Source organism: Piliocolobus tephrosceles, chromosome 2 (genome assembly GCF_002776525.5).
Source record: "Piliocolobus tephrosceles isolate RC106 chromosome 2, ASM277652v3, whole genome shotgun sequence".
NCBI classification, from domain to species: Eukaryota; Metazoa; Chordata; class Mammalia; order Primates; family Cercopithecidae; genus Piliocolobus; species Piliocolobus tephrosceles.
Genome location: NC_045435.1, coordinates 39,823,325 through 39,850,360, shown reverse-complemented (window position 1 = coordinate 39,850,360; position 27,036 = coordinate 39,823,325). Strand labels below are relative to the sequence as shown.

The window sequence follows — 27,036 nt, the reverse complement described above, 5'->3', positions numbered from 1 at the left end:
TATCTTCTAAGCACCAAATCCAGTTCCACCTTTTCTCAGCTATCAGCCACCTTGACACATGTACAGCATGTTCTGGTTGTCATAGAAGAGATTATTCCTATTGCTCTTAATTAAGGTCCCTAAACTAGAAAATGTCTCCTAATTCACTGATGTAGAAGGCTTTTGGAAAGTTCAGCTCAGCAGTTCTCAACCAGAATGTGCGTTCAAACCACACACAGGCACCATTAGTGCATATCCCCAGGTCCCTGGCAACTCTGAGCCCTTGACCTAGACTGGGGCTCAGACTGTGCTTACAAAACTGCAGCACGTGTGAGTCCTTTGATTCAGTTCTGGAATTGGAAAAAAATCATCGTAATAATTTAAAATGGAAATGTCCTCACCTGTAAGCCTGTGGCTTATACAAGTAAAAAGATATTCACAGGATTGTGTAATCACTGATGGGACATATTAAAGAAGATAAGAGACACTAGAAAGTAGAGTAGGACCAACAAGGCAGAAGGAGCTCTCCGGAGGCTCCAGGGTAGCAAAAGCCAAGGCCAAACAGGAGGCATCTGGATCACAGAGGCGAGAAGGCTCCAGGTTCTAAGCACCCCAGGGCTAGGGTGTTTTGTGACTATGAAAAAGCCCCTGCTGGTGACTCTGCTTCAGGCTCCAGGTCCCTACACCACTGGCGCTGCCTGTTTTCTAAGCGTGAAGGGAGAGAAGGCAAAGGCAGGCTGCCGAGGGTACCCAGGTGTCCAGGACAGTGAGGCGTGCCTGGGAGGCTGGGGTGACTGCAGGCATCACCAGAGCGGGCAAGCTGTGATCTGAGCTGACCTGTCCTTTTCCCTCACAGGGCTTGCTGTGATGGAGGTGGCCCCCTCCTTCTCCAGTGTCCTGAAGGACTGCACCGTCATTGAGGGCCAGGATTTTGTGCTGCAGTGCTCCGTACGGGGGACTCCAGTGCCCCAGATCACTTGGCTGCTGAATGGTGAGTGCCCCCTGCTCCAGCTCTCTGCTCCCATCCCCTGGGCCCTTTGGGCGTGCCTGAATTCTCACTTCTCCCTCTGAGCCATTTATGCCTTGGACATCCCGGTGCTATGAGAAGGAAGCACAGGGCACAGAGAGAGCATGGGCACTGGGATCCTGGTCCCGACTGGCTGAGCAAGTTACTACTCCTGTCTGAGCCTTGAGTTCTCCATCCGTATGGTGGGAATCATGCCGTTGTGAAATTAAGTTAGATCATTTCTATAAAGTGGATAATGAGATGCCTGACACATAGGGGCACGAGCAGTTGGATTTCTTTTCATATGGCCAAACTCATAATGGGCCCTCAATTAATATTTCTTGAGTCAATAAATGAACAAATAAATTAATAAACTAATGAACCACTCCCGAAGTCGCTTGAGGGATCTCACCTTTTATTTAGTGGCAGGTGGTTCTGGCCTCACAGACCAGTTATTCTTTTAAAGTGATAGTCCTATAGAGACTCGCCAACTCTTTTTTTGTCAAGTAAGGTCCTTTAAAAAATCATTTGCCGTATATTATCACCCTTTTCTTTTTAAAGGACCATTTAATTTCAACAGTGTGGGAGAACTCTGACTTTAAAAGACTGAGAACAGTGCATTAAACTGATGAGATGGATCCCCCGGGAGGATGAAAGAGCCCCTGCGGAGAGTCAGGAGACACAGGCACCGTTCACTGCTGAGTGGTCAGGTGACCTTGGACACCTCACCCCTCAGGGTACCAGCTTCTTTTTTTTTTTTTTTTTTTGAGACGGAGTCTCGCTCTGTTGCCCAGGCTGGAGTGCAGTGGCCGGATCTCAGCTCACTGCAAGCTCCACCTCCCGGGTTCACGGCATTCTCCTGCTTCAGGCTCCTGAGTAGTTGGGACTACAGGCTCCCGCCACCTCGCCCGGCTAGTTTTTTGTATTTTTTTTTAGTAGAGACGGGGTTTCACCGTGTTAGCCAGGATGGTCTCGATCTCCTGACCTCACGATCTGCCCGTCTTGGCCTCCCAAAGTGCTGGGATTACAGGCTTGAGCCACTGCACCCGGCCCGGTACCAGCTTCTTTATCTATTAGAAGATAGGTTGGAACAGAAGGTTTGGGATCTCAGCTCACTCTCACATCTAATAGAATAGGTTCCTTAAGAGAGCAGTGGGCCGGGTGCGCTGGCTCACGCCTGTAATCCCAGCACTTTGGGAGGCTGAGGCGTGTGGATCACCTGAGGTCAGGAGTTCGAGATCAGCCTGGCCAACGTGATGAAACCCCGTCTCTAAAAATACACAACTTAGCCACACATGGTGCCAGGTGCCTGTAATCCCAGCTACTCCGGAGGCTGAGGCAGGTGAATCGCTTGAACCCAGGAGCCAGAGGTTGCAGTGAGCCAAGATTATGCCATTGTACTCCAGTCTGGGTGACAAGAGCAAAATTCCATCTCAAATAAATAAGAGAGAGAGAGAGAGCGCGAACAGTGGCCCCCCAGCACTTATGCACCAAATAGTCCCCAGTTGTGTCTGCGTCATTGATGTATTGCCTGCGAACCTTCCTTGTTGGTGTAGTTTGCTCAGGCTTTGCTAGATGCTGTCTTTAGTGAGTGAGAAGAAGTGCCATCTAGTCTTCCTACCTGTAGTCTTCTGGGTAGGTAAGTGAGAATTGAGGTCTGCCTTCCCTCCCAGCCCTCAGCAAAGGACAGAAGTCCTATTGGATCCTGTGATTGACTTCAAGGAGGCAGCCTCCTTGTGGCTGGAATGCAATATGGGCATTAAGGACTAATAACGGAGTCTAATATCAACAGACATTTTCTGTAAAGGGCCAGGTAGTAGCTATTTTCAGCTTTTCAGGCCATACAGCAGCCTCTTTAACAACTCTCAACTTCGCTGTTGTGGTATAAAAGCAGCCACAGGAGGCTGGGCGCAGTGGCTCACTCCTGTAATCCCAGCACTCTGGGAGGCCGAGGCAGGTGGATTGCCTGAGCTCAGGAGTTTAAGACCAGCCTGGCCAAAAAAGCAAAACTGTCTCCAACAAAAAAAAAAAAAAAAAAAAATGCAAAACTTAGCCAGGCTTAGCAAAACTTAGCCGCTGCACTCCAGCCTGGGTAATAAGAGTAAGACCCTATCTCAAAAAATAAAAGAATAGACATTACGTAAGCCATAGACAGTATGTGAAAGAATGAATGTGGCTATGTTGCAGTAAAACTTTATGGATACTGAAATGTGAATTTCACATAATTTTTACATATCATGAAATATATTCCCTTTATTTTTTTCGGCTATTTAAAATATGTAAAAACTATTCTTAGCTTGCAGGCGCTACAAAAACAAGCTGCAGTTCAGATTCGGCCCAGGAGCTTGCTGTCTCCTAGTTTACATCACTCAAAACTGTGTTCTCAGCGACTCTTAGCGTTTCCACACCCGTTCCACTAGAGGGCGATCATGCTCAAGTTGGGTTTCCTCGGCTGCTCTGGTTTAACCCAGCCTGCGAGCTGGGAGAGCCTAATGTCTCTCAATTCTGATGTGCCCTGAGCCAACAGCTCCTTTATGGGGCCTCCATCTCATCCTATATTTGTGGGGCCACAGCGAGTTACATTCCAGTTAAAGGAGAGCTCTCAAAAGGCTTGTCAGCACATATTAGGACAGCAGAGACATATTGGCGGCAGTCAGAGAATGCACTCGTATTGTCAAGGAAGAGAGGTTTGGAGGGTACCATTGTGACAAAAAATAAAAACAAAGAGCAGTGCTCACTTCTCTCAGTGGCAGGATCCAGGCCCCTGCCTTTCCCAGCCTCAGCCTCATGTTTCTGAAATGCAGGAGGTTGAGAGGAATCTTTCCCTCTGGTCCTATGGTGTGCTAGCCGCTCTCTTTGCCAAACTGTCATGGAGACATGAAGTGTTGCTATGTGCGGAAGAAAACACTGCATTGCGGGGAGACAACTTCTTTGTGTACTTTCTCCCTCCCCCACTGGCTGCCCCCGATTTTATGAAGTGCAAACCAGGACCCTGGGGCCTGGCAAGGGAAGAAAGTGACAGTTGCTTCCTATATGGCAGCTGGACACATTCCTGCTCTGAAGCCAGACTCTTCAGTAATGAGATTTTTTTTTTCCTGGAAATGAAAAAGTCACATCCCAGAATAATAAACTCCCAGGAACATAGAGCATTAAGGAAACCACTGAAGCTCATTGCATGCACTCCTGTCTCCATGCAGGACTTTATGTGACCTGGAACATGTCACATGGAAGGGACTCTGGAAAAAAGGAGCCGAGTCATTTTTATTTACCTTTTCTGTGAACCCTAAAATACACCTAATTGCATAGAATAAATGCACTTAACTGCAGCATTGGGATGCAGAATTGCTTTTTGATAAATATCTACAGTGGAAAATGGAATCCTTATTTCTGGAGACATCCAGAGCTGGGCACCCCATGTTCAGCCCGGGAAAGCTCTGTTTTGCCTGAGGCTGGGCTGTGAGCCAGATGACCCCGTAAGATTCTCTCCAGGCTCAGAATTCTGTGAAGTTGAGGATGTGGATTTGGAGACTGTTTAACACAGAATGCCCAAAACTGTGTCCCTTTCCCCCCTACATTCTTAATTCCTCCAGATTCTCCCTTCCCAGTCCCTCCAGGCCCCGTCTTCCTCCTCCACCACACAATTACTCCCTTTCCTTCATCTCCTTAGCCCCTGGCTCTTTCTCCAGCCCATAAGCCTCTGTCCTGCTGGCTGGAGATGTGCATGGTACATTATTAGCCCTCAATGGATCTGAGCAAGCATGACAAGCCTCAGCGTCATGACAGCAGCAGCCCTGATGAGGACAGGGCTCCCGTCCCTACTGCCAATGCTGCCTGGCCTGAACCTTCCTGTGCTTCCTCCACAGGACAGCCCATCCAGTACGCTCACTCCACCTGCGAGGCTGGAGTGGCTGAGCTCCACATCCAGGATGCCCTGCCAGAGGACCATGGCACCTACACCTGCCTGGCTGAGAATGCCTTGGGGCAGGTGTCCTGCAGCGCCCGGGTCACCGTCCACGGTAGGAGCCTCCGGGCACTCGGGTAGAAGCACCTTTCCTGCAGACATTTCTGCTTTGGAGGAAGGGCACATTTGTAGAAAATGGTATCATGAGCCAAAATCTAGGGAGCAGGGGTGCACATGGCACTTCCTCACACCATTACCAGTGGCAGCTGCTGTCACAGAGGAGTGGCTGCTGCAGCCTCTTAGGGGCAGAGGAGAGGTTGCTTAAAAAGTGCTGCACCTGAAGGTAGGAAGTGAGGGAGATGACCTCCAGGAGTTCACAGTGACAAGGGTCTGCCATCACAGGTGGGCTTTTCGTCACCCCCTCACTCCACTGGAGCCACAGAAAGATATGGAGGAAAGAGATGAGGACTCCCGTAGCTCCAGAAGCTCCAGGTCTGGTCAGAGGAAAACCTCACACACTATGGAAAGACTTGGGAGAGTACTCATATATTCACGGAGCAGACAGCGGCCTCACCAGTGACCCCTCACATGTGACCCTGGGTCACAGTGTGCATATTGAGGCTTCCAGAGGGCCACAAGTTGTCCCCTTTCTGCCCCCCCCTTCTACGCATGGCCCAGGCTTGTTTTTACACATCAGCAGCCTGGTCTCCAGTAATCTGATTATCATGGTCATCCATTCATCAGCCAAGCACTTAGTCCCCAGGAACCGCAGGGAGCCACAGACTCACGACAGATCTGTCTGGGCTGTGGTATCAGCAGGCCTGGTGACAGTTCCCACAGAAGTGCTTCTTGGGTCCGGGGCTTTCAGGTAAGCCTGATCCCACCCTCACCCTGAGCCTATGCCCCCTGCTTCTGTGCATGACTGGGTCCTCTGGTGCTAGCACTGGGTGCAGCGTGACTGGCCTCCCATCAGACAAGCAGGAGAATACATCTCTCCACTCCCCAGGGCTCAGGCCTGTCAGGAACATCTCCGTATTGTATGAGTAGCCACTGTCTGGGAGGCTGGCTGCAGGAGGAAGTTTCGCAGAAAAGGAAAGGGGAAGAAACATTTGTGGCTTATCGTGTTAAATACTTTCACCTCACCCCTATTCTCTCACTGAGACCTCAGTAGCCTAGGGGACAAGGATGCTGTCCTGATTTCAGACAGAAGGCTCTGAATGTCTCAGGAAGTTAATGTAACTTGCTTAAGCGCATCACACTAGTTTGCAAAACTGGCCCCTGGAGCCAACAGCCTGTGATTTCCAAGTCTGTGCTCATTCCTATGCCCTGACGTTTTTCAGAGGGCACATCCCCTGGCCCGAAGGGGAAGACTGGCCACTGTGGGCTGGGCAATGTCAGTCCGTTAGGGATGAAGGAACTGGCGCTGGTGCAGAATGTGGCGGACGCTGGCTCCGTGAAGCTGTCGGCCGGGAGGGAGCACGCTCCCTGGGTGCTCTGACTGAAGAGGCGCCTCCGCATGGAGCTGTTACTGGGAAACTGGTCCACCCCTTCCTTCCAGGAAACCCACCACGCTGGGCTCAGGGCCCAGCTCTGGCCTCTGGGAATGTGCCAGCCAGATTCTGGTTTACACACTTACCCATTTATCCTCATAGTTCTAACTTCATGACCCATTGGGAGCCAGGTGGGGAGCTCAGGAAATTGTGATAATGAGACTTCAGAGGAAACCTGAACTGCTGAGAGCCTTGTCTCTGAGGGCCAGGGAGCAGGACTCACCTTCCACCTGGGGGCTCTTCTTGGAGGCCAGCGTGGCCCAACCCCAGAGTCTATTAAGGAGCAGCAGGAGTCAGAATGCTACACGTAGGGCCGCGTGGCTTAGCCCTCTGTTTTCCGAGACTCTCCCTCCACAGCCGCAGCCAAGGACTAATCCAGTGTCTGTCCTGGCTTGCCTGTGTTTAGATTGGATTAGAGTGACCCAGCTGAGCTAAGAGTAGCCCGGAGGTGGGAGTCCCAGGCCAAGGATCAAGAACTCTTTAGGGCCTTCCTCCTGACTCCCGGGCCTGTGGGGGCTGGGCCTGAAGGATCGCCACCCATCAAAAAAAAAAAAGGCACAGAGAGGTCTCAGGCAAAAACTCTGCCAAGGAAGTTTGGATTTGCTCTGAGAAGAGGCCTGCATGACAGAACTCCCTCCTGGTGTGGGGGATGTACTGGACTGTAAAGACCAGACAGGCTCAGATACCATAAATGGTGAACAAGGCTAAGGACGCAGCCGCACGCTCAGGCCCAGCAGCGTTTGGGCTCTCTCGGCACAGGATTGGAGCGGGTGAGCCTGGCACAGCGGCACTCCTGGCACGGTGCCCTGAGACACTCAGGAGGCTCGGGGCTGCTCCCTGCACTGTCCTCCGCTGTGGAGTTTTTCTGACTTGATTGGCAGCCCTGTTGGCTCTGGGTCCTGGACAGCATGGGCTGGGGGACGATCACAGTGGAGGCGCTTCTTCCTTACTGCCCTGACCGCTGCTCCACCTCTCCCTTAGCTGCCCAGGTCCAGCCCTCTCTTGCTGTTAGTGTGGCACCGGGCCATGGTGGGGAGCATGGATGTGGAGCCAGCAGCCTGGGTATGAGTCCTGCTCTGCCACTTACTGGCCCTGCACCCTGGCGTTAGTTAGCATACCCGACCTCACCTTCCTCTTGTGTGAAATGGAGAGGCTGACAGTCGCAGTACTGTGAGGATTAAGTGAATGAATGTGCAGAGGATCCCCAGAGCATAGGATAGCACATACCCTCCATAGGTATGTGTTGTGATTATGATTGTCCAGCAGAGCCCACCTTTAAACAAGATACGGTCCTTACAAATGCCAAGACTGAGGAGGGCTTTTCCCAGAGGATCCACTTTGCCGCAGTATTGTTTGTTTGGCCAGGGAAAGAGACCATCAGAGAATCAGAGGAGGGAGGTGTCCAGCCTGACACAAGCCATAGACACACATGCCTGCTTCCAAGGGCTCTGGCCACAAGGTGGCGCCATGCAGCAACGCATGTCCCTCCCGTTGTCTTCTCTTGGGGGTGATTGAGGGGCAGCTCTGCTGGAAGCAAGCTTATTCTGAGAGCTCAGCAGGTACTGTGCCAAAGGCCGGATGCAGGGGCTCTTTCTCACCTCTCGCCTTTTGCCAAGATTTTGGAATCATCAAGATTGCTGGTGCAGCCTTCAGACACGATTTCTGCGGCCAGCCCTTCATGCTTTCTCTGCCTCCCCTCGTCAGTGACTCTCTTCTCCAAAACCCGCAAACTCTCACAAATGTCACTTTCTCTGGGAAGCCTACCCTAATCACCCCAGAATGCGGTCCCTGAACACCGCGTGCTTCTAGTGTTACATTTACTTATCAACAAGTCTTTACTGTGTGCCTGTATTGATCAGTGCTAGGCATTGTTCTGGGGAAACTGCAGTAGACAGGACAGCTGAGGGCCCTGCCTGCAGGGTGCTTACATTCTGATGGGGATGCGGGCAGCAATCAGCACCTGGCCTCATTTTAAATGCTGCACCTGCTGTTAAGAACATGAGCAGGTCACAAAGGAATAATTATCAAGAGAAAAAGCCAGTGAGCAGGGTGTGTGAATCAAGGGGGTGAGAGGGTGCATCTTTAGTGCTATGAGGAAGGAAGCCTCAGAGGCATCCATGGCCTGGGGAAAAAGAGCTCCAGGCGGGCAGTACAGCAAGTGCAAGGCCCTAAGTTGGGAGCAGGATTGGCCCGTTTCAGAGCAGCAAGACGCCAGCCTGGGGAAGTGTGATAGAAAGTGAGTTCAGAAAGGTGGGGGCACACCATGCAGGGCCTCTGGAGGTGAGGAGAAAGCATTTTACTCCGTGAAAATTCACTTTCATTTTACTCTACTTGCTTGTTTAATTATCTTCCTCTCCAGACTGTAAGCTCCCTGCAGGGAGGGACCACGTCACACTGTGTGTAGAGCCAGGCCTGCCATGGGAGCAGGCATTCCCAAGATGGACGAGAGCACAGAGGTTGCTGAACCTCCCCTGCAGTGCAGGGAGTCATTCCCTAGAATTCCTCGCTTTTCTGGGGGCTCAGTGCCCATTAGGGTGTGCAGGAAATCTGCAAATTACCTTTAAGAGTCCCTCAACAGAGTTGGGTGCAGTGGCTCACGCCTGTAATCCCAGCACTTTGGGAGGCCAAGGCAGGTGGATCACTTGAGCCGAGAAGTTCGAGACCACCTTAGGCAACATGGTGACACACCGTCTCCACAAAAAATACAAAAATTAGCCGGGCGTGGTGGCTCATGCCTCTGGTCCCAGCTACTCAGAAGGCTGAGGCAGGAGGATTGCTTGAGCCTGCGAGGTCGAGGCTGATCACACCACTGGACTTCAGCCTGGATGACAGAGCAAGACCCTGTCTCAAAAATAAAAGGAGTCCCTCAACAAATATTCCTTCTTTCCCCAACACAGGCTAGGGAAAAAAAATTCCCCGATGATTAACCAGGCAATGAATGTCCTTCCTCCTGACCCAGCGTGAGTCCAAAAGATGATTAATTCAAATCCCTGCAGAGCCCAGGAAGATCTGAAATACAGTATAGATTTCACAGTATTTGGACTGAGTCATTGCTGGGGGCTTCCTTGGGCTAAAATATTTAAAATGTTTTCCCCCCTGGAGTATCTCTGTCAAGGCTAAAATTCTTAAGTGTCTAGATTTACTAATAGCCTGCTAGTTGTGCCCATTTTGACATAGTGTCTCAGCCTAATGGTTTGTTTATTTAACTGAAGGCCTGGTGGGCCTGTTAAAGGCATCTAAGGACATAAAATGTGAGTAAGTTAAAAAGATAAAAAGATGATCTCTAGAATAGATAATAAAATATAACAAACATATTTATTAGAGTATTTGTTTTGATGCAGAGAGCTTTTAATGAAGACAACAGGCACCAGTGAAGTCAGCATTTGCTTGGCAATAAGTAGAGGCACAGTTTGTTTTCAGATTAATACCAGGCACTCTGCGGGCAGCCTGGAGCCACCTCTTTTGTCTTCCCCGGTTATGCACAGGTACTTTGGACAGTCTGTCCAGTTGATATAAGGTATGGACCCTGACCTCCTTAAGCTTAAAAACAGTGACAACTTCTTTTTTTTTTGAGATGGAGTCTCGCTCTGTCACCCAGGCTAGAGTGCAGTGGTGAGATCTCGGCTCACTGCAAACTCCGCCTCCCGGGTTCACACCATTCTCCTGCCTCAGCTTCCCGAGTAGCTGGAACTACAGGCGCCCGCCACCACGCCTGGCTAGTTGTTTATATTTTTAGTAGAGATGGAGTTTCACCGTGTTAGCCAGGATGGTCTCGATCTCCTGACCTCGTGATCCACCCACCTCGGCCTCCCTCAGTGCTGGGATTACAGGCGTGAGCCACTGCACCCAGCTGACAACTTCTTAAATACTTACATTGACTACAGAGAAATATATTGAAGTAGAATAAATACGAGTTTTAACTTGCCTTTTTTATATATATTAAGAAGCTTAGTTTATTCAAAACATCTGTCCACAAGCTTTTAACTCTAAGAAGGCAAGCAATTCATTACATGTTAAAATTTATAACCAATATTTTCATTTTGTGTAGATTGAGTACAGAATTGGGTTTGTGTACCACGTGGGTTCTTCGTGTTACAGAAAGACTTCTGAGCATATACGTGTATGTTTGTGCCCATACCGTAGAACTTGAGTCTCATTTTACCAATAGGGCCCTTATAGAGCTTTATAACTCTCTACCTCCACAGCCCACAGTCAGTCATAATTACATAGAGTCCCAGATCCACAATGCTATGCAGAATCGCAGCATTGAGCTCCTAGTGGCAAAATGCGACCCATGTGATGACAGTGGAACTGAGAGTGTGGTTTCCAGGCCTGCACTGGGAGGGAACAGTGGGTGGTTTGGAGGCCATACCTTTATGTTTAGAGTGTGATTATAACTTCTAAGACAGTGAAAAGGCTGTGGTTGCAGTGATCCTTGCTTCCCAGCTAGCAAGCCTATCATTACTGGTCAGAGATCTTTTTTGGGATATTATACGTCATGGTTCCTTTCATTCTTTTCCTCGCACACTTCTCTTCCCATTTGCTTCTTAAGTTCTGGGAGGAAGGGAGGCCAAAAGAGAACAAGGCTATGGGAGGAAAAATCCTTTTTATGCCACAAAGTAGCCATTTTGCTGACTTCAAGAAGGTTCTGTTTGGTTAGGAGGCAGCTTTTTGTTTAAGGGGAATTCAGATGCCCTGGGGATTTACAGCTTGCACAAACCCCCTGGAAATGGGAAGGGGCTGCGTGGCGTGTCAGCAGGGAGAATGTAACTCCTCTGATGAATCCTCCAGAGTTAACAATCCTGGAATTTAGGGAAAGGAGGAGGCTGGTGGTGATCCCTGGACCATGCTAGATTTTGAACTCCAAATAAAGGAAGGTGGGGGAACTATCCTTCCATGGTGCCCCCTCAGTTGGTGATCTATTGAATTTCCATAGTATAACGGGGTTTGGAGTGAATCAGAATTGCTGTTGGAATGGTATTTTGCATTGTAATAACTAAGGAATATAGCTCATGTTCAAAGCCTAAGGAAAATATATGGTAGATCCAAGATTAAGGCAAATGTGCATTGAATGCAAATTTGGATCCAGGAGCATGGGGCTTCAGAAAGTAGCAAGTTGACCAGCAAATGTTGGCAGGTAGAAAAAAACACTTATAGGGAGAAATTCAGAATGTAGTTGTTTTCCTTGCTAAAACCATAGAAAGAAAAGGAAGGGCCATGGAGGGAAGACAGGAGAATTACTGTAGTGCAGAAGGAGATGCCAGATCATGACCAACCCCCAGGACAAAGGCAGCAGTGGCTTCCTAGTGTCAGGTCCTAGAGGAGCTAAAGGCCTCGCTCCTGGTGCTGGGTTTGAAGAACAGGCTTTACTGGTTATTTTATAAGAAGAATTAGTGCAAGAGATAATAAACTGCTCCTGTTTTGTGGGTGTCTAACACTTCCTCTAAATAAGAGCTTTCCAAAACGCTATGTTGGGTATCAATTTATATTAGCGTTTTTAAAGTAAAACCACTGTCAATTGTTTTTAAGAAGGAATTGTTTCGATAGAAAAAGTCTAATTGGCTAGAAAAGCTGGCTTGTTTTATTTAATTCTCATAACGACTCCACTTGACACTTCCAAATTCACTTCACAGATGAAGAAAGTGATGCTCAGGAGGTGATGGCAGCTGCCGGCAGTAGCCCAGCCCATCAGCGGCAGCACAAGGTCCCCACCCGCTTCAGCCCATGTGCTTTCTGCTTGGCTACTCTGGGATCCTGATAGGTCATTTGTTTGATGCTTTTGCTTTGCCAGAGCAATCATTTCATGTTTATTTTCGTGACTAGGAACTGTCTTCAAAAACAGCTTCTAATGAGTCAAAAATAGCCAAAATGGCAAGGGGGGAAAACTCCATGAGTCAATAGAATCATGAAGTGGGGAGTGCGTATATCTGTCTCTGTCTCTCATTCTCTCCCCCTTCCTTTGCTTCCCTTTCTCCCCACTCTCTTCCTCACGTTCCCTCTCTTTCTTTTTCTGCTCTCTCACTGTTCTTCCCTTTCTCCCATTCTTGCTCTTTCTTAAGTCCTATTAACAGCTTTGTCTATATGGCATCATTTTTACTTGTCAGCAATCTGCTTTGGCTTATTCTTAGTCATTGTGCTTGTCTTTCCCGTTGGAGGATGGCCCAATCAATCCTTTTCCATTCTGTCAAAATGGGACAGTAGCAGTTTAATGACTAAGTCCGTGAATGAATTGGCTAATACCAAGTAACAGAGCAACAGATAAATGCACTTTAGGTCCTTAATCTTAGGCAAGGAAAGCGAGGAGACTCAGCCATTTCTGCACTCCAGGAAGAAGGCCCTCTCTGGGCTCAGTCTCAGCAGAGCAGCAGGAAGCACAGCTGTGGGAAAACCCAGGGTATATTTAGTGTGGCCCCATTTGAGCTGGGCAAGTCTGTCACTGGGTCCTGGCAAAGCATCCCTTGCTATTTGTGTGCCATGGCCAGTGTGTGTCCTCCCGAGACGAGGAAGGCTCGGGCTCTCTGAGACAACTTTGTCACTGGGGGCCTTTTGCCTCAGACCCTGGTCCTTAAACCAGGATGCTGCTAGAAGGAGGCCGAAGGACAAGCAGAGAGGAGTGACTCCCAGCGTAATGGATAGCTCTGGACACGAATGGTAATGATGACAGAAAGCTCCTCGCAGAATTGGGATCTGCCTCTGCTCCCAGGACAATCAAGGGAAAGCACTTAGACCAGGACCCCGCCAGCAGCATCCCCCTCCTCGGGGGCATCGCAGCCCCAGGACCTTAGGACAGGCGAGCTTCTTTCTCTGAGTCTCAGCTCCCTCCGCTGTAAAACAGACACAGTCTGCCCAATACTTCAGAGATGTTGAGGATAACACTGAATGAGCTGTGAGCATCTTTTGGAATCCTGGAGTTCTGGGCTTTATAGGGAATCATCGTTATGTGAAAGTTCTGGTTTGAGGGGCACTTCTCATTGTAGTTCTTATCAGGTTGAATTTCCACAACCAAAGGAGTCAGTTGGGTTGGAAAAGTCAGAAAACATTGATTTTTATACTTCTTGTGTGCCATGTATTGTTCTAGCTGTTTTACATGTTATTTTTTTATCATCTAAAACCCTGCAATATTACCATGCCTTAGACTGATGATGTAGACATCATCCTTTTCAGTATTATGTTACCATCAGTTTGGAGGAGAGAACACTGAGGCTTCCTGTGGGAAGGTTGCTCCAGCTCACACAGCAGGGCCACGAGTTGAGAATGCCAGTTTCCATCTGTCCCTTCGTATCTTACCTAAGTCCACAGAAGAGTGAGCATAAACTGATAGAGTCTAGAGGCCAGAGATGAGCCAGAATAATTTGTTTGGCTTTGGAATGAATTGAAATACACACACACACACACACACACACACGTACACGTGTTGCCCTTTTCACCTGGCTTGTCTCTGTTCCGCTTTAGTTTTTCTCAGTTGCCAGGGACCTAGGATGTGGGTCAGCTGACAGTGTGTTTGTCCTGGAGCGGTCACCATGGGCACCGTTGGAGGAGACTGGTTCCCTTTGAAGAGATGCCTATGTAACATCCCGGCCTTGTCGTCGGAAGGCCTGGGCATGAGCTCTGGGTCTGCCCACACTGGCCCCATGACGTTAGCCAAGTGACTTCCCCTTAGTTAAATCTCTCCTGGTCTCTACACCAGTACAGTGGAGTGGCGAGTTGGAATTGGGTCCCACCTTGCTGGTCTGAGAACAGGCTTGTTCTGAACATTGATTCCCAATCATTTCCATCTTCCCTTCATTCTTGCTGTAGGGCTTTGGGGAACAAAACACAGGGCCAGAGGCAATGAGTGACCTCAGAACTAAATGTCTGCCGATCAGCCGGTTCTTCCCAAGTTCACTCACTCATCTCCTGGAGGGGGTGCAACGAAAGCTTGTCCTCAATTTACTTTGAGATATATCCCTTGATATTTTTAAGCAACGCATTTGTATCCCTAACAGTATTTGCCTCAGGTCGTATAAACATGAGTCCATAACCCTTGGGTGAGGCCCAGACTCCATTGGTTCTTTGGCTGCTGATAAACCGATCAAGTAATTGAGCCCAAGTGGATAAATGTGAGTCAGTTCTCATGCCAGCCTCATACAAATGTTCTCATTGATAATGAATGGTTATATAAAGTATTTTTACCTATTATCTCTGTAAAACTACCCAAAGTCCTGTGATGATACCATGACTCCCCCTAGAGACCAATGAGGAAGTGGGGCTTCAGACGAGGCAGACGAGCCTGAGGCCGGGATCCCCTCCACAGCTGCCGATGGAACCAGTGAGCTGCCTGGTGGGAGGCAGCTCCCAGGCACCCTTTCATGCATACTTCTGAGCTCCCACGGCAGGGAGGGACAGATAGGCTTTTAGTCCCCAATGGCTGAGACCCACAGGGTGACTTGGCTTTGCCAAACCCCCAGACCAGGAAACAGAGGCTATGGGAAGAACCCAGAGAAGGTGGGGTTGAAGAGGAGACTGCCACAGGCTTGAAGGGGAGTACGCTGGAGTTGGTGAGGTTCCCGTAGCATCTAGGAATTTGAGCCCATCTGCACGAAGCTCTGTAAGGCTGGGGACTCACTGAGATTGCAGAGGCAGGAACAGGGAGTGCTGTGGAAAGACAAAAACATTTTGTCTTTGAGCCCTTCTCAGTCTGTGCGAGACAGGAAATTCCTCAACTCTCCCGTGGCAGCCAGCTTTCCTGACTGCTGCAGCCTGGTGAGAGAAACAAGATAGATCTATCCTTTTCCAATCCTGTGTCCCCCAAGCCCACCCCCGGAGCCTCCGCCAAGGCCCCTGGCAGCCCTCCGTCCAAGGCTGCGATGCTGAGTCAGGGGCACCGGAGAACAGCAGGGGCCTGAGAGCCACATCTTCCAAGGGTACCGTCGGGGGTTACCTGCTTTCACACTTACGTTCCATGCCCTTCAATTGCACCTGCTTTGGGGGAAGTTTTCCTCCAGCCTCTTGGGCCTTCCCAGCCTCTCCCTATCCAGGTTCCCAGAGGCTGGGCTAGGAGAGTTCTACAGTAGGTCTGCTTTCATTTTCAGTGTCAACAGATAAAAATTCAGTGGCAACTTTGGAGGTGAGACCTGCCCAGATACATTACATACCCTGGAAACCTCCCCCATGGCTCCGCTTCTTGAAGAAGGTCTAGTATTTGTGGTCTTGTGTTGATAAGAACCCAAAATGCCAGTGACCCTTTCCCCAGAAACTTAGGGTTTAAGTTAGAGATATCCTAACCCTCCCCTTCTCAACAGTCGCACCTGCCAAAAACAAAAACAAAAACAAAAACAAAAACAAAAAATGCTAAAATGGCATTTCTGAGATTCAAGCTGCCTGGCTCACAGGACCAAGGGAGAGACCAGAGGCTGGGCAGCCATGGCTTGTCCTGCACCAGGATTGTCCTCTGTGAGAAGTGGACAGCAGGGCCAGCCACTCTGCAGCCCCCTCCCCTTCAGCTCCTGTGAGGCAGAGATTCCAAGAATGAGGAAAGGCTGTTCACCCACCTCCACAAGAAACCGAATGCGAGTGAGGGGCCAGGCCTCTCACCCTCCTTGACTTGCCGCCACACTCCCTCTCTCAGATAAATTGACTTTTTCTCCCAGTTTTTATTGAGGTATTATTGATGTACAATAAACTACATAGACTTAAGTTGTTCAATTTGATAAGTTTTGCCATATGCACACATGAAACCTTTGCCATGATTTTTTAAAATGAACTTCTCATTGCCCCCAAATGTTTCCTCATGCCCCTTTATAATCCAACCCCCATCCCCTGCCCCACAACACTCCTGATCTGCTTTCTGTCACTGGACTTTGCATTTTCTAGAATTTTATATACATGGAGTCATCCAATATGTACTCTGTCTTTGTCTGGCTTCCTTTTTTTGTTTGTTTGTTTTTGTTTTTGAGACAGAGTCTTGCTCTATCTCCCAGGCTGGAGTGCAGTGGTGTGCTCATGACTCACTGCAGCCTCAACCTTCCAGGCTCAAGTGATCTCCCACCTCAGCCCCCCGAGTAGCTGGGACTACAGCTTGGTGTCTTTCATTCAACGTAATTATTGTGAGATTCATCCCTGTTGTGGTACCCTCAGTAGTTCATTCTTTTTTGTTGCTGAGTAATATTCCATTGTATGGATATATCACAATTTGTTTATTTACTCACCTGTTGATGGACATTTGGGTCATTTCTAGTTTGCAGCTATTTTGAATGAAGCTGCTCTGAACGTTTGTGTACAAGACTTTGTATGGATATGTGCTTGCGTTTCTCTCGGGGACATACCCAGGAGTGGCATGGCTAGATCCTAAGAGAAGTATATGTTTAACTTTTTAAGAAACTGCCAAACTGTTTTCAGGAGGTTCTGTACCACCTGCCGTGTATGAGAGTTGCAAGTTCCTCCACATCCTTGTCAAGACCAATTCCTGGGATGTGATGTCTTTTCATTTTTAGCCATTCTAATGAGTATAGTGTCTCTGGCTTTCGTGAGGTGCTTAAAACCTCCTAGGATGGGAATGGAGCACCACATAATTATAGAAAATGATAGAGAACCTCTTCAGCTCTGTCTTATGAGAAATAGCAAGATGTATTATTAAATTAAAAAGATGTCAATTATTTTGTATAACGTGCTTTCATTTACTTTTTTAAGAAGAAAATAAATGCCTGTTTGCTTCTATATGTTACACACACAGATCATCTCTGGCAAGATGAACAAGAAACAGAAAACTTGTTGCCTCTGAGGAGAGATGACTTGTGGCCGGAGGATGGGGTGGGAGGGAGATTTTCCATACTTTTCGGTACCTTTTGAATTTTGTACCATGTGAGTGTATCATTTATTTGAAAAACTAAATAAAATGTTTTAAAAACTCACAAACTTATAAAAGCTCATTGTTCATTCTTGGCTATCAGGCAAGAACATCGTCATTGCCAAGCAGAGAAATGGGAGGCATCTTGTTCCTAATGATCGCTAGGAACTCCAAACACTCTTTATCTGTTAGCTGCCAGTTTCTGGTGGGAACCTGAGCATCAACACCGTCGTGTACCAATTGGTCGTTCAGTCTGTGTTTGTTGAATGAATACATGAATGTTCACCCCACGTTCTGTTTTCTGCCACACAGAAAAGAAGAGTAGCGGGAAGAGCGAGTACCTTCTGCCTGTGGCCCCCAGCAAGCCCTCTGCACCCATCTTCCTGCAGGGCCTCTCTGATCTCAGAGTCATGGATGGAAGCCAGGTCACTATGACAGTCCAAGTGTCAGGTCTGTCTCTGCAGCTGTCTCTCAGGGATTAACATGAAAATTGGTTGCAATGAGTATTGCTCTCCAAGGACCTGGTCACATCATTGATCCACCAGAAAATCAGATGGGACCATCAAACGATGGACCCAAAGAAATGGAGACTCTTGTCCTCTCTTTTCTGCCTTCTCTGGGTAGGATTTTCTGGATTCATGATTAAATGGTCCAGAGGAAGAGGATGGCCATAAGCTAGAGCAGTAAGAGATTAATTTGAAGATACAGTGTGGTCAGTGTAGCTGGAAGGTAATTTGAAGACTGGTACAAAACCAGATTATGGGCCAGGCATGGTGGCTCATGCCTGTAATCCCAGCACTTTGGGAGGCTGAGGCAACAGCGGATCACGAGTCAGTAGGTTGAGACTATCCTGGCTAATGCGGTGAAACCCCGTCTCTACTAAAAAATCCAAAAAATTGGCTGGGCGTGGTGGCGGGCACCTATAGTCCCAGCTACTCGGGAGGCTGAGGCAGGAGAATGGCGTGAACCCAGGAGGTGGAGCTTGCAGTGAACCGAGATCGTGCCACTGCACTCCAGCCTGGGTGACAGAGTGAGACTCCGTCTCAAAGAAAAAAAAAAAATTGTGAGAACTTCCCAAATCTCAGAAGATGTTCTCAGTTGCTCTATTCAAATTTTAAGGTCCTCCCGACAAACCCACGAGGTAGATCCTGTTCGAATTCCTATTTTACTGATGGGGAAGTGGAAGCATAGAGAGTTGTTGGAGTGTTTCATCCAGCATCACTGTATTAAGTGCAGAGTTGCCGCATGGCCGGGGAGCACCTCCCTAACCAATCCCCCTTCCCCTCCTCCTGGTTCAGGGAATCCACCCCCTGAGGTCATCTGGCTGCACAATGGGAATGAGATCCAAGAGTCAGAGGACTTCCACTTTGAACAGAGAGGCACTCAGCACAGCCTTTGTATCCAGGAAGTGTTCCCGGAGGACACGGGCACGTACACCTGTGAGGCCTGGAACAGCGCCGGAGAGGTCCGCACCCAGGCCGTGCTCACGGTACAAGGTGAGGCTGACCCACTCAGAGCAAGTGGGAAGGAGGAGCTGTTGCAGCCTCTCCAGAAGTGATTTGGAGGCAAGGAAACCACATGAGGCTACTTTGTTCCCACTGTGGGCCGTCTGCTCCCTCAGTCCCACCCCAGCCCCGGAGGCCAGCTCCCTGTCCAACATCACAAGCTCTGACTGAGTGGGGCTGCCCTTCCCAGCTTTCTGAAGTCCCTGCCCTGTCTGGGTTACTGGTGCCAAGGTGCATAGAGTACTAAGAGGGAAATCTGTAATATACTTAACAATTTGGCAGTAATAACTTTGGAGGTGAGTTATGGGCTTAACAGGGTCCTTGCCATTAGACAACAATATTTAAGAGGAGAGACAAATTAAGCACACATAAAGTGAGTGACAACTCTTAATTACACACATTGGATGCAGATCATTAGCACCTGGCTTGGTGCCCCTGTGCCTTCTGGGCTACCTCCCCTTACTTTGGATATACAGTCATGCTCATATTCTCCTCTGAGAATGTATCCGAGATGGATGTGCAACGAGAAGGGTGTGCTGCATTTGTGTGTCCAATCACAGTGATTTCTGGACAAGCTGTTACTTGGGTGACATGCTATCTTCCACCCTTCACCGCCATGGAGAATTGAGTGGCCACTGCCTGCTGAGGGGTCTCCCTGTTTAGCTCTGCCCTTTGCCAACTTCCAGAGCCTCACGATGGCACCCAGCCCTGGTTCATCAGTAAGCCTCGCTCGGTGACAGCCTCCCTGGGCCAGAGTGTCCTCATCTCCTGCGCCATAGCTGGTGACCCCTTTCCTACCGTGCACTGGCTCCGAGATGGCAAAGCCCTCTCCAAAGACACTGGCCACTACGAGGTGCTTCAGAATGAGGACGTGTTCACCCTGGTTCTAAAGAAGGTGCAGCCCTGGCATGCCGGCCGGTATGAGATCCTGCTCAAGTGAGTCTGCATGTCCAGCCAGCCTCCCTTAACCCTTCCCTCCAAATCCCTAGCTCCCCTAACCTGGGTCTGGGCAGCCAGAAGAAGCACAAACCGATGTGGGGCTTGGACTTCCAGGTAAAGCAAGTGCAGGCTCGGTGCTGCTCACAAGCTTTTGCTTCTTCCACTTCGGTAGAGCAAGTGTTCATTAGAACCTTCCCTTTTGAGCTCAGTTCCCCAGAATCCTGTCTTGTCGCATCCTTTTTCCCCCATTATGTGGCCTATGGTGAGTATGAAGGAAGGAGGAATGGATTAAAGTTGGAAAAGCAGGGGGATAGAGGGAATGCATTTGTTATCTATCGCCGTGTAACAAATTACCCTGAAACTTAGCAGCTTGAAACAACATTTATCATCTCCCAGCTGGGAATTTGGAAGCAGCTTAGCTGGATGATTTTGAAGTTTCAGTCAGGATGTCAGCAGGGGCTGCAGTCTCAGAGGCTTGACTGACACTGGAGGACCCGCTTCCAAGGCTCACTCCCGTGACTGTGGCAGGAGGCTTAGCTCCTCACTGGCTGTTGGTGGGAGGACTCAGCTCGTTGCCTTGTGGACCTCTCCGTGGGGCTGCTTGAGTGTCTTTATGGCATGGCAGCTGGCTTCCCCAGTGCTAGTGATCGAAGAGGGAGCCCAGGTCGGAGCTTGCAGTGTCTTTTAAGACCTACCCTTGGAAGCCACACACCATCACTTCCGACTTTGTTAGAAGTGAGTCACTAACTACAGTCCATACTCAAGGGGAGGTAAATTCAGTTCCACCTCTTGGAGAGAAGAATTTGCAGACATTTTATAACTGCCACAAGGAGGTTACCTTTCCCCATTACTTTTTTCTCTCCTTTTCAAGGTCTTGCTAGGTTATGTGGGCAGGTCAGCTCCATGAGGCACACTGCTACGTGTCCAGGCCTAGAAGAGTGGTGAGCCCATAGTCCACACTGGGTAGCTATTCATTAGATGAATATGATTCAGAAATGCTCTTTTACCTGGAAAATGCTCTGTCTCTTAAAATCCTATGCCAGCCCTGGATTGAGGGAGACAGAATGCCTTCTGTGGGTCCTAGGGTTGGATCAAAGAAGAGCATTTGTCTGCACCTAACCTACAAATAGGAGGCCGTACCACATCCTGAGGATGGTTAGAACTGTCCTGGCCCGGGTGCCTGACCACATGGCAAGGGGCTTTCTCTCCTGTACTTTATCAACTCCCCATACTGAGCCCATCATGTTCACAGCTCTGAGCTACAAATAGGCTCTAAAGCTAAATGCCAAGGCTACTGCAAAACCCAATATGTGCCCCATCCCCTTAGGTCCTTTGTGACCATGTGCTTTATATCTTACCAGTTATCTTTTGCTGCACAACAAACCACCCCAATACTTAATAACTATTAAAAATAGCTACTTTTTAAAAAGCAGTTTTATTATTTCTTAGGAGTCTTTGGGTCTCCTATAAAGTTCTGCTGATTTAGGCAAAGTTAATCTCAGCTGAGCTCAATGACATGCCTGTTGCAGTCAGCTGATGGGATGCTTGTGGGCTGCTGGTCACCCTACTGTTATTAGCAGTCCACTCAGAATGCATCAACTGCCTTTGCCTTATGCTAGAACTAGTTATTACCAGGAAGGCCACTCTGCCTCCAAAATGGGGAGAAGGTACACACTTACTCCCTAGGTCAGTATAAAGAATGGAAACTGGTGATGTGTAAAAATACCTGCTGATGATCTTGTCTGTATAGAAGGAGAAGCACTTTGAGATAATACTTACGTTACTCAAGCCAGACATCCTAGAGGAGATGAGCTTGTTTTGGGATTTTGATGGAAAAGGAGGGTTGAGTCTTGGCAAATGTGATAAGGCTTAGCTGTTGAGTAGGCCGAACAAGAAAGGGTGGGGTGGGGGCAGAGCCAAGCAAAGGGCTGTGGGAAGTTTGCCAGGCCAGAGAGGAGGCGTGCACCAGGAGGTCAGCAGGCAGACTGTCTGGGGCCAGCTGGGGACAGTCATAAAATTTAGACTATCCCAGCTGGAAGGGGCCTCAGAAGTTATCTAGCCTCATCATCATTTAATAACAAGGGAAACTGAGATCTCAGGGTCATGGATTTGCTCGTGGCCACCCAAAGGCAAGTAACAGAGCCCAAGTTCAAGCCCTCATCTTTTGACTGAAATCAGATGCTCTTCCATTCCTTATGGCTCTGCATGGAGAGTTTCTCCCAAGTGCACAGGGAACTGGAAGGACCTGGGAAACCACACGAGAGCCTCCACCTGTGCAGCCTTTGCCTCTTTTTCTTCCCCGAAGTCCAACCTGTTCATTCCTTTCAGAGGCCACTGCCCTGGCCTTGACTTTGTCCCCACCTAAGAAGAATCAGTCTGTGGAGAGTTTCCTGAGGGTACGTGCCAGGCCTGCCAGAGACCTCACTCCTCCAGCGACCTAGACCCAGGGCAGGGTGCCTTTCGAGGGGAACGACTGGATGGCTGGGAGGAAGCCAAGGGTCCGGTGTGCAGGGGCAGAGGGCTGGGCAGATCCTGCCTGTTCCTGCTAGGTTTGTGAGGCAGGTATGGGTGGGTAGTTTCTGCCTCTCTTCCCTTCCTAGCTCTTGTCTACTGAACCAAAAGGGAAATGATAAAACATCTGCTCAAATTTCCAACTGGAATACTTGAAACACTTGATACTTGCCAGGAAATTAGTTTTTGTTTTTGTTTTTTTCGAGACGGAATCTTGCTCTGTCGCCCAGGCTGGAGTGCAGTGGTGCGATCTTGACTCACTGCAAGCTCCGCCTCCTGGGTTCACACCATTCTCCTGCCTTAGCCTCCTGAGTAGCTGGGACTACAGGTGCCCGCCACCACGCCTGGCTAATTTTTTGTATTTTTAGTAGAGACGGGGTTTCACTGTGTTAGCCAGGATGGTCTTGATCTCCTGATCTCATGATCCGCCTGCCTCGGCCTCCCAAAGTGCTGGGATTACAGGTGTGAGCCACTGCACCTGGCCGAAATTAGTTCTTTAAACTGATTTTTCCATATAAAACCCATTCAAGAGGTAGATGATTCAGGATGGGACAGGATCCAAGGCTTTGTAACCAGAGTGGAACTCTTATTCAGGGCTTCGTTAGCAGAGGAAAAAGGACTCTGTTTGTCTGTGAAAGTTTCAGTGTATAGGATGACAGCCCTGTATGCTCTGTGGCAGCTCCTGGGATGGGGCCTAATCTTCAGCCCCAGCCCTGATTTTGTAACGGGGTGTGTGCAGTTGTCGAAGATGGCCCCAAGACCCTGTTCCAGCAGCTTAGGTGATCTGACATGTGGGTCCCACGCAGGAGGCCCCTATAAACTTTGTAGGCTGCAAATGAACCCATGGTTTGTCTTTAAGGCCCAGCAGAGATTTAAGGGTATGGCTGTAGGAATGGTTACCACCAGATCACCCCACTACCGGATGTTCCACTTAATGGGTCAGCCTTGGTATCCCAAGTCCTCCACCTTCCTCTGACCCCTTAGCCTGCTGGGTGCCACAGGGCAAGGCCTGGGGCTGGACTGTGCAGGAGCCCTTGAGAGCCTTATCTGAGTCTGTGCTCCCCAGCTTGAGCACAGGTCATGGAAAGTGACAGAAGCCCTTACCTGCTTCCCCCATGGGGAGAGTCGGCTTACTTCAGCTTGGGGCACAGGGCTGGCCACTGCCAAAGCCTCAGAGGAGTCCAGCTGGGGTAAAGCAGCCATCTGGGCAGTGTCTGCTCCTGGGCAGTGTTTACATCTGGGCAGTGTTTACATCTGGGCTGTGTTCTACCGGTGACAGGAGAAACTCTGCTGAGGAGATGCTGAAAGGACTGCCAGGCAGACACAGCCCTCGGACATCTCATCTTCCTGCTCCATGTCAACCCAAGCACCCACAAGGCTGCGCTTAAAAATAGGAAAAGAGTGGCCTGACACTGGCCAGCAGCCTGGCAGAAGCAGGGTGACTTCACATGGCTATTCTACAAGCTCACCCAAAGCCCATAAGCCTTTTTGAGTGTTGAGAACTCGGGGCACTGAGTGCTGAGAACCTCTTAGTCTTCCCAGGGCCTGGTACCCATGAGGTTTCTAACCACTGTTTGTTGAGCAAAGGAACACCTTGAACTCCAAATTCTCTAGACATGAGACTCCCTGCCCTTGAGTCTGTGCCCTCTGAGAGCCTGAGCATTGAGGAGGGTGGCTGGGAGGCTATGGGATGCATGGCCAGGGAGGAGAGAGAAGTGAAAGAGCTAAGGCAGCCAGAAAGGTACCTGCACCAGCACAGCCTGGGACAGCACGAGGGCACTGGGGAAACGGACAAAGGAGAGGAGCCCAGCAGGTGAGAGGAGGGCTGGAGGATAGCAATGATTGGCTTCTCCTTGCTTCAAATGGGTGCCAGCACCCAAGGCTGAGCAGCGCCCCAGAGCCCCTGAGAATCCTGGGCCAGGCCATGGGCTGCCAGTGTCCCTCCACTGGGAGGGAGACCTTGTAGAGTGAGGTGGAGACCCACAAACACCAGCAGAATGCACAAGAACACATGCTCAGATGCCTGTCCGGGTGGATGTAACTCATATATGCACATATTCCCAAACACGGACCTCCAGGTGCAGGTGCCCGCCTGCTAGACCAGTATATGTGTGCATCATGTGTATGACTGATATCTACATATGTGCATGGACACACACATGTCCCAGACCAGATTTGTACTGATAAGCAGAGTAGGGTGGGGTGCAAACGTCATAGGGTCACAGTTCCTAACCCCTGCCTCCACTAGCAAGCTCTGTGAGTTTAGGCAAATTACTTAACCTTGACCTTTAGTATGATTATTTTTTAATAGAAGTGAGGTCTTGCTATGTTGCCCAAGCTGGTGTCAAACTTGCGAGCTCAAGCAATCCTCCCACTTCAGCCTCCCAAAGTGCTGGGATTACAGGCGTGAACCACTGTGCCTGGACTACTTTACCTTTATAAGCCTCATTTTTCTTACCTTATAAAAACAGTGCTGACTCTAATCTCACAGAGCTGTTCTGAGGTTAAATGAGATGGCTCATGTAAAGAATCTGTCACAGAGCTTGGCACATCTGCTATTGGGTCTGAGTGCTAGTGAGACGGCCACATCCAGGGGCATGAGTGGGAGCACTATTGTCAGAGACCCTGAGGGTCCCACCCCAGAGCCCCCTTTCCTTATCTTTAAATTGGGCATGGCAGTACTCTATACCTCTCTGGCATGCTGTGGATATCAAGAAAGAACTTGTGGGTGTCATGAAAGCTGGAGGGTGCTGTATGAAATGCAGTTGTTATAACCATCACTAGTCATCTCTGGCTCACAGACCTGCCTCCACCCCTTCCCCTAGACTGAGCAGAACCTTCTTGGTCAAAGCTCAGAAATGCCAGCAGGTGGCAGCCTTATGGGGTTGGAGGGACAATCTGCTGCAAATACACTGCACTGCAGCCAGGCAGGGTACAGCCCCTCCCCTGAGCAGAGGGCCTGAGCCTCTGTGCACCAGCGGGAGACTGACCAGGTTTACGGACACGAAAAAACCTGAGCCCTCCCCACCTGAAGGAAGAAGACAAAGGGCCACTCATGTAGGAAAACACTTGTTGGGTTTTTAACACAAAAAGTTCTGATCTGAGAACATTATCAGTGAGTGGGGATGGAGGGTGCTTCCATTCCTGGGAAGGAGAGGGAAAAAACTACCTCTGTGTTAAGGGATCATGGAGTCAGAGTCAAGGGCACTGGGCAGGCCCACGACCAGGGCCTATCTGTCTAGACCCAGCTGCTCTATCACAGTCCCCAGCAGGGTTAGCCTTTCTCCTTCCCCTTTTATTGGCTGAGTGAGTGACTGATTGATTGAATGATTATATTATATACTTACAGAAAAGTATTCCTACTCCTGGATGCCTGCCTTAGCTGTTGTTCAGAGATTCTGTTTTTCTTCTTCTTTTTAAATAAGAGCTGAGAAAATAAAGGGTGACCACAGAGTGAGAGGGTCCTGCCCTAAATCTAAGGCTGGGGTGAATGTCACAGGAAAGCCGGTGACTTCCATCTTCCCTGGTGGCCAGCAGCCTGTGATCAAGTCCACACTGAATAGGCCCGTTGCCCAGAGGGCCTCTTGATCTTTATTGATCTTTGGAATTCCTCAGGAACCGGGTTGGCGAATGCAGTTGCCAGGTGTCACTGATGCTACAGAACAGCCCTGCCAGAGCCCTTCCACGGTGAGTGCCCCCAAGAGCTGCCTCACCAGGCCATGCCCCCATCCCCACCTTCCTCCAGGCCCAGCAGCCCCAGCCCAGCAGCCCTATATTGTTTGTGTCCTGCAGTTGAGGCTGCCAAAGCCAGAAGGGAGAGCCTGGAAGGCGAATGAGGGAGGGAGAGCAGGGGAAGGAGGGAGTGATTTTTTTTTTTTTTTTTGCACACACCCTTATAAGGCTACTGAAGTCATTACCGATGTAATAAACCAACTAAGCAAGCGAGCGCCTCTCACCAATGTTCCCATCTATAAACACAGCCTGGCCGTCCTCCCCCCTCCCCTCCCGCTCCCCTCTACCCTCCCACCCTCAGGGATTTGCTCTCCCCTGACGTTTCTTTCTTACCCAGCCCCTTTTCCTCCTGCTACTTTCCTTTCTCCCTTCACTGGTTGCAGGGGGAGGGAGCCTGCCAGCTGTGAGGGCCTCTGTGGTGGAGGAGTTGGTGCTGATGGTGGTGGTAGTGACCGCTATGGGACCCTGAGGCCTGGCTGGCCAGCAAGAGGGCAGGGTTGGCCAGAGGAGGAAGACGGCGAGGACGTGCGAGGGGTGCTGAAGAGGCGCGTGGAGACGAGGCAGCACACTGAGGAGGCGATCCGCCAGCAGGAGGTGGAGCAGCTGGACTTCCGGGACCTCCTGGGGAAGAAGGTGAGTACCAAGACCCTCTCGGAAGACGACCTGAAGGAGATCCCAGCCGAGCAGATGGATTTCCGTGCCAACCTGCAGCGGCAAGTGAAGCCAAAGACTGTGTCCGAGGAAGAGAGGAAGGTGCACAGCCCCCAGCAGGTCGATTTCCGCTCTGTCCTGGCCAAGAAGGGGACTCCCAAGACCCCCGTGCCTGAGAAGGTGCCACCGCCAAAACCTGCCACCCCAGATTTTCGCTCAGTGCTGGGTGGCAAGAAGAAATTACCAGCAGAGAATGGTAGCAGCAGTGCTGAGACCCTGAATGCCAAGGCCGTGGAAAGTTCCAAGCCCCTGAGCAATGCACAGCCTTCAGGGCCCTTGAAACCCATGGGCAACGCCAAGCCTGCTGAGGCCCTGAAGCCCATGGGCAATGCCAAGCCTGCTGAGACCCTGAAGCCCATGGGCAACGCCAAGCCTGC

General features: G+C 49.8%; 1 protein-coding gene and 1 long non-coding RNA gene across 2 annotated transcripts in view; one reads left to right on the top strand and one right to left on the bottom strand.

Moving 5' to 3' along the window:
- MYLK (myosin light chain kinase) overlaps positions 1 to 27,036 on the top strand; it is a 222,234-nt gene that overhangs the window by 106,140 nt on the left and 89,058 nt on the right. Inside the window, exons 10-16 of the mRNA XM_031935156.1 lie at positions 836 to 970; positions 4,849 to 5,001; positions 17,574 to 17,711; positions 18,560 to 18,757; positions 19,453 to 19,702; positions 25,832 to 25,903; positions 26,332 to 26,968. Of these exons, the coding sequence (XP_031791016.1) occupies positions 836 to 970; positions 4,849 to 5,001; positions 17,574 to 17,711; positions 18,560 to 18,757; positions 19,453 to 19,702; positions 25,832 to 25,903; positions 26,332 to 26,968 (1,583 nt within the window). The remainder of the gene's footprint in view (positions 1 to 835; positions 971 to 4,848; positions 5,002 to 17,573; positions 17,712 to 18,559; positions 18,758 to 19,452; positions 19,703 to 25,831; positions 25,904 to 26,331; positions 26,969 to 27,036) is intronic.
- The window catches only part of LOC111544411, a 3,976-nt gene continuing 3,253 nt past the window's right edge, over positions 26,314 to 27,036 (bottom strand). The window contains exon 3 of the long non-coding RNA XR_002732157.1: positions 26,314 to 26,653. This is a non-coding gene — a long non-coding RNA (uncharacterized LOC111544411). The remainder of the gene's footprint in view (positions 26,654 to 27,036) is intronic.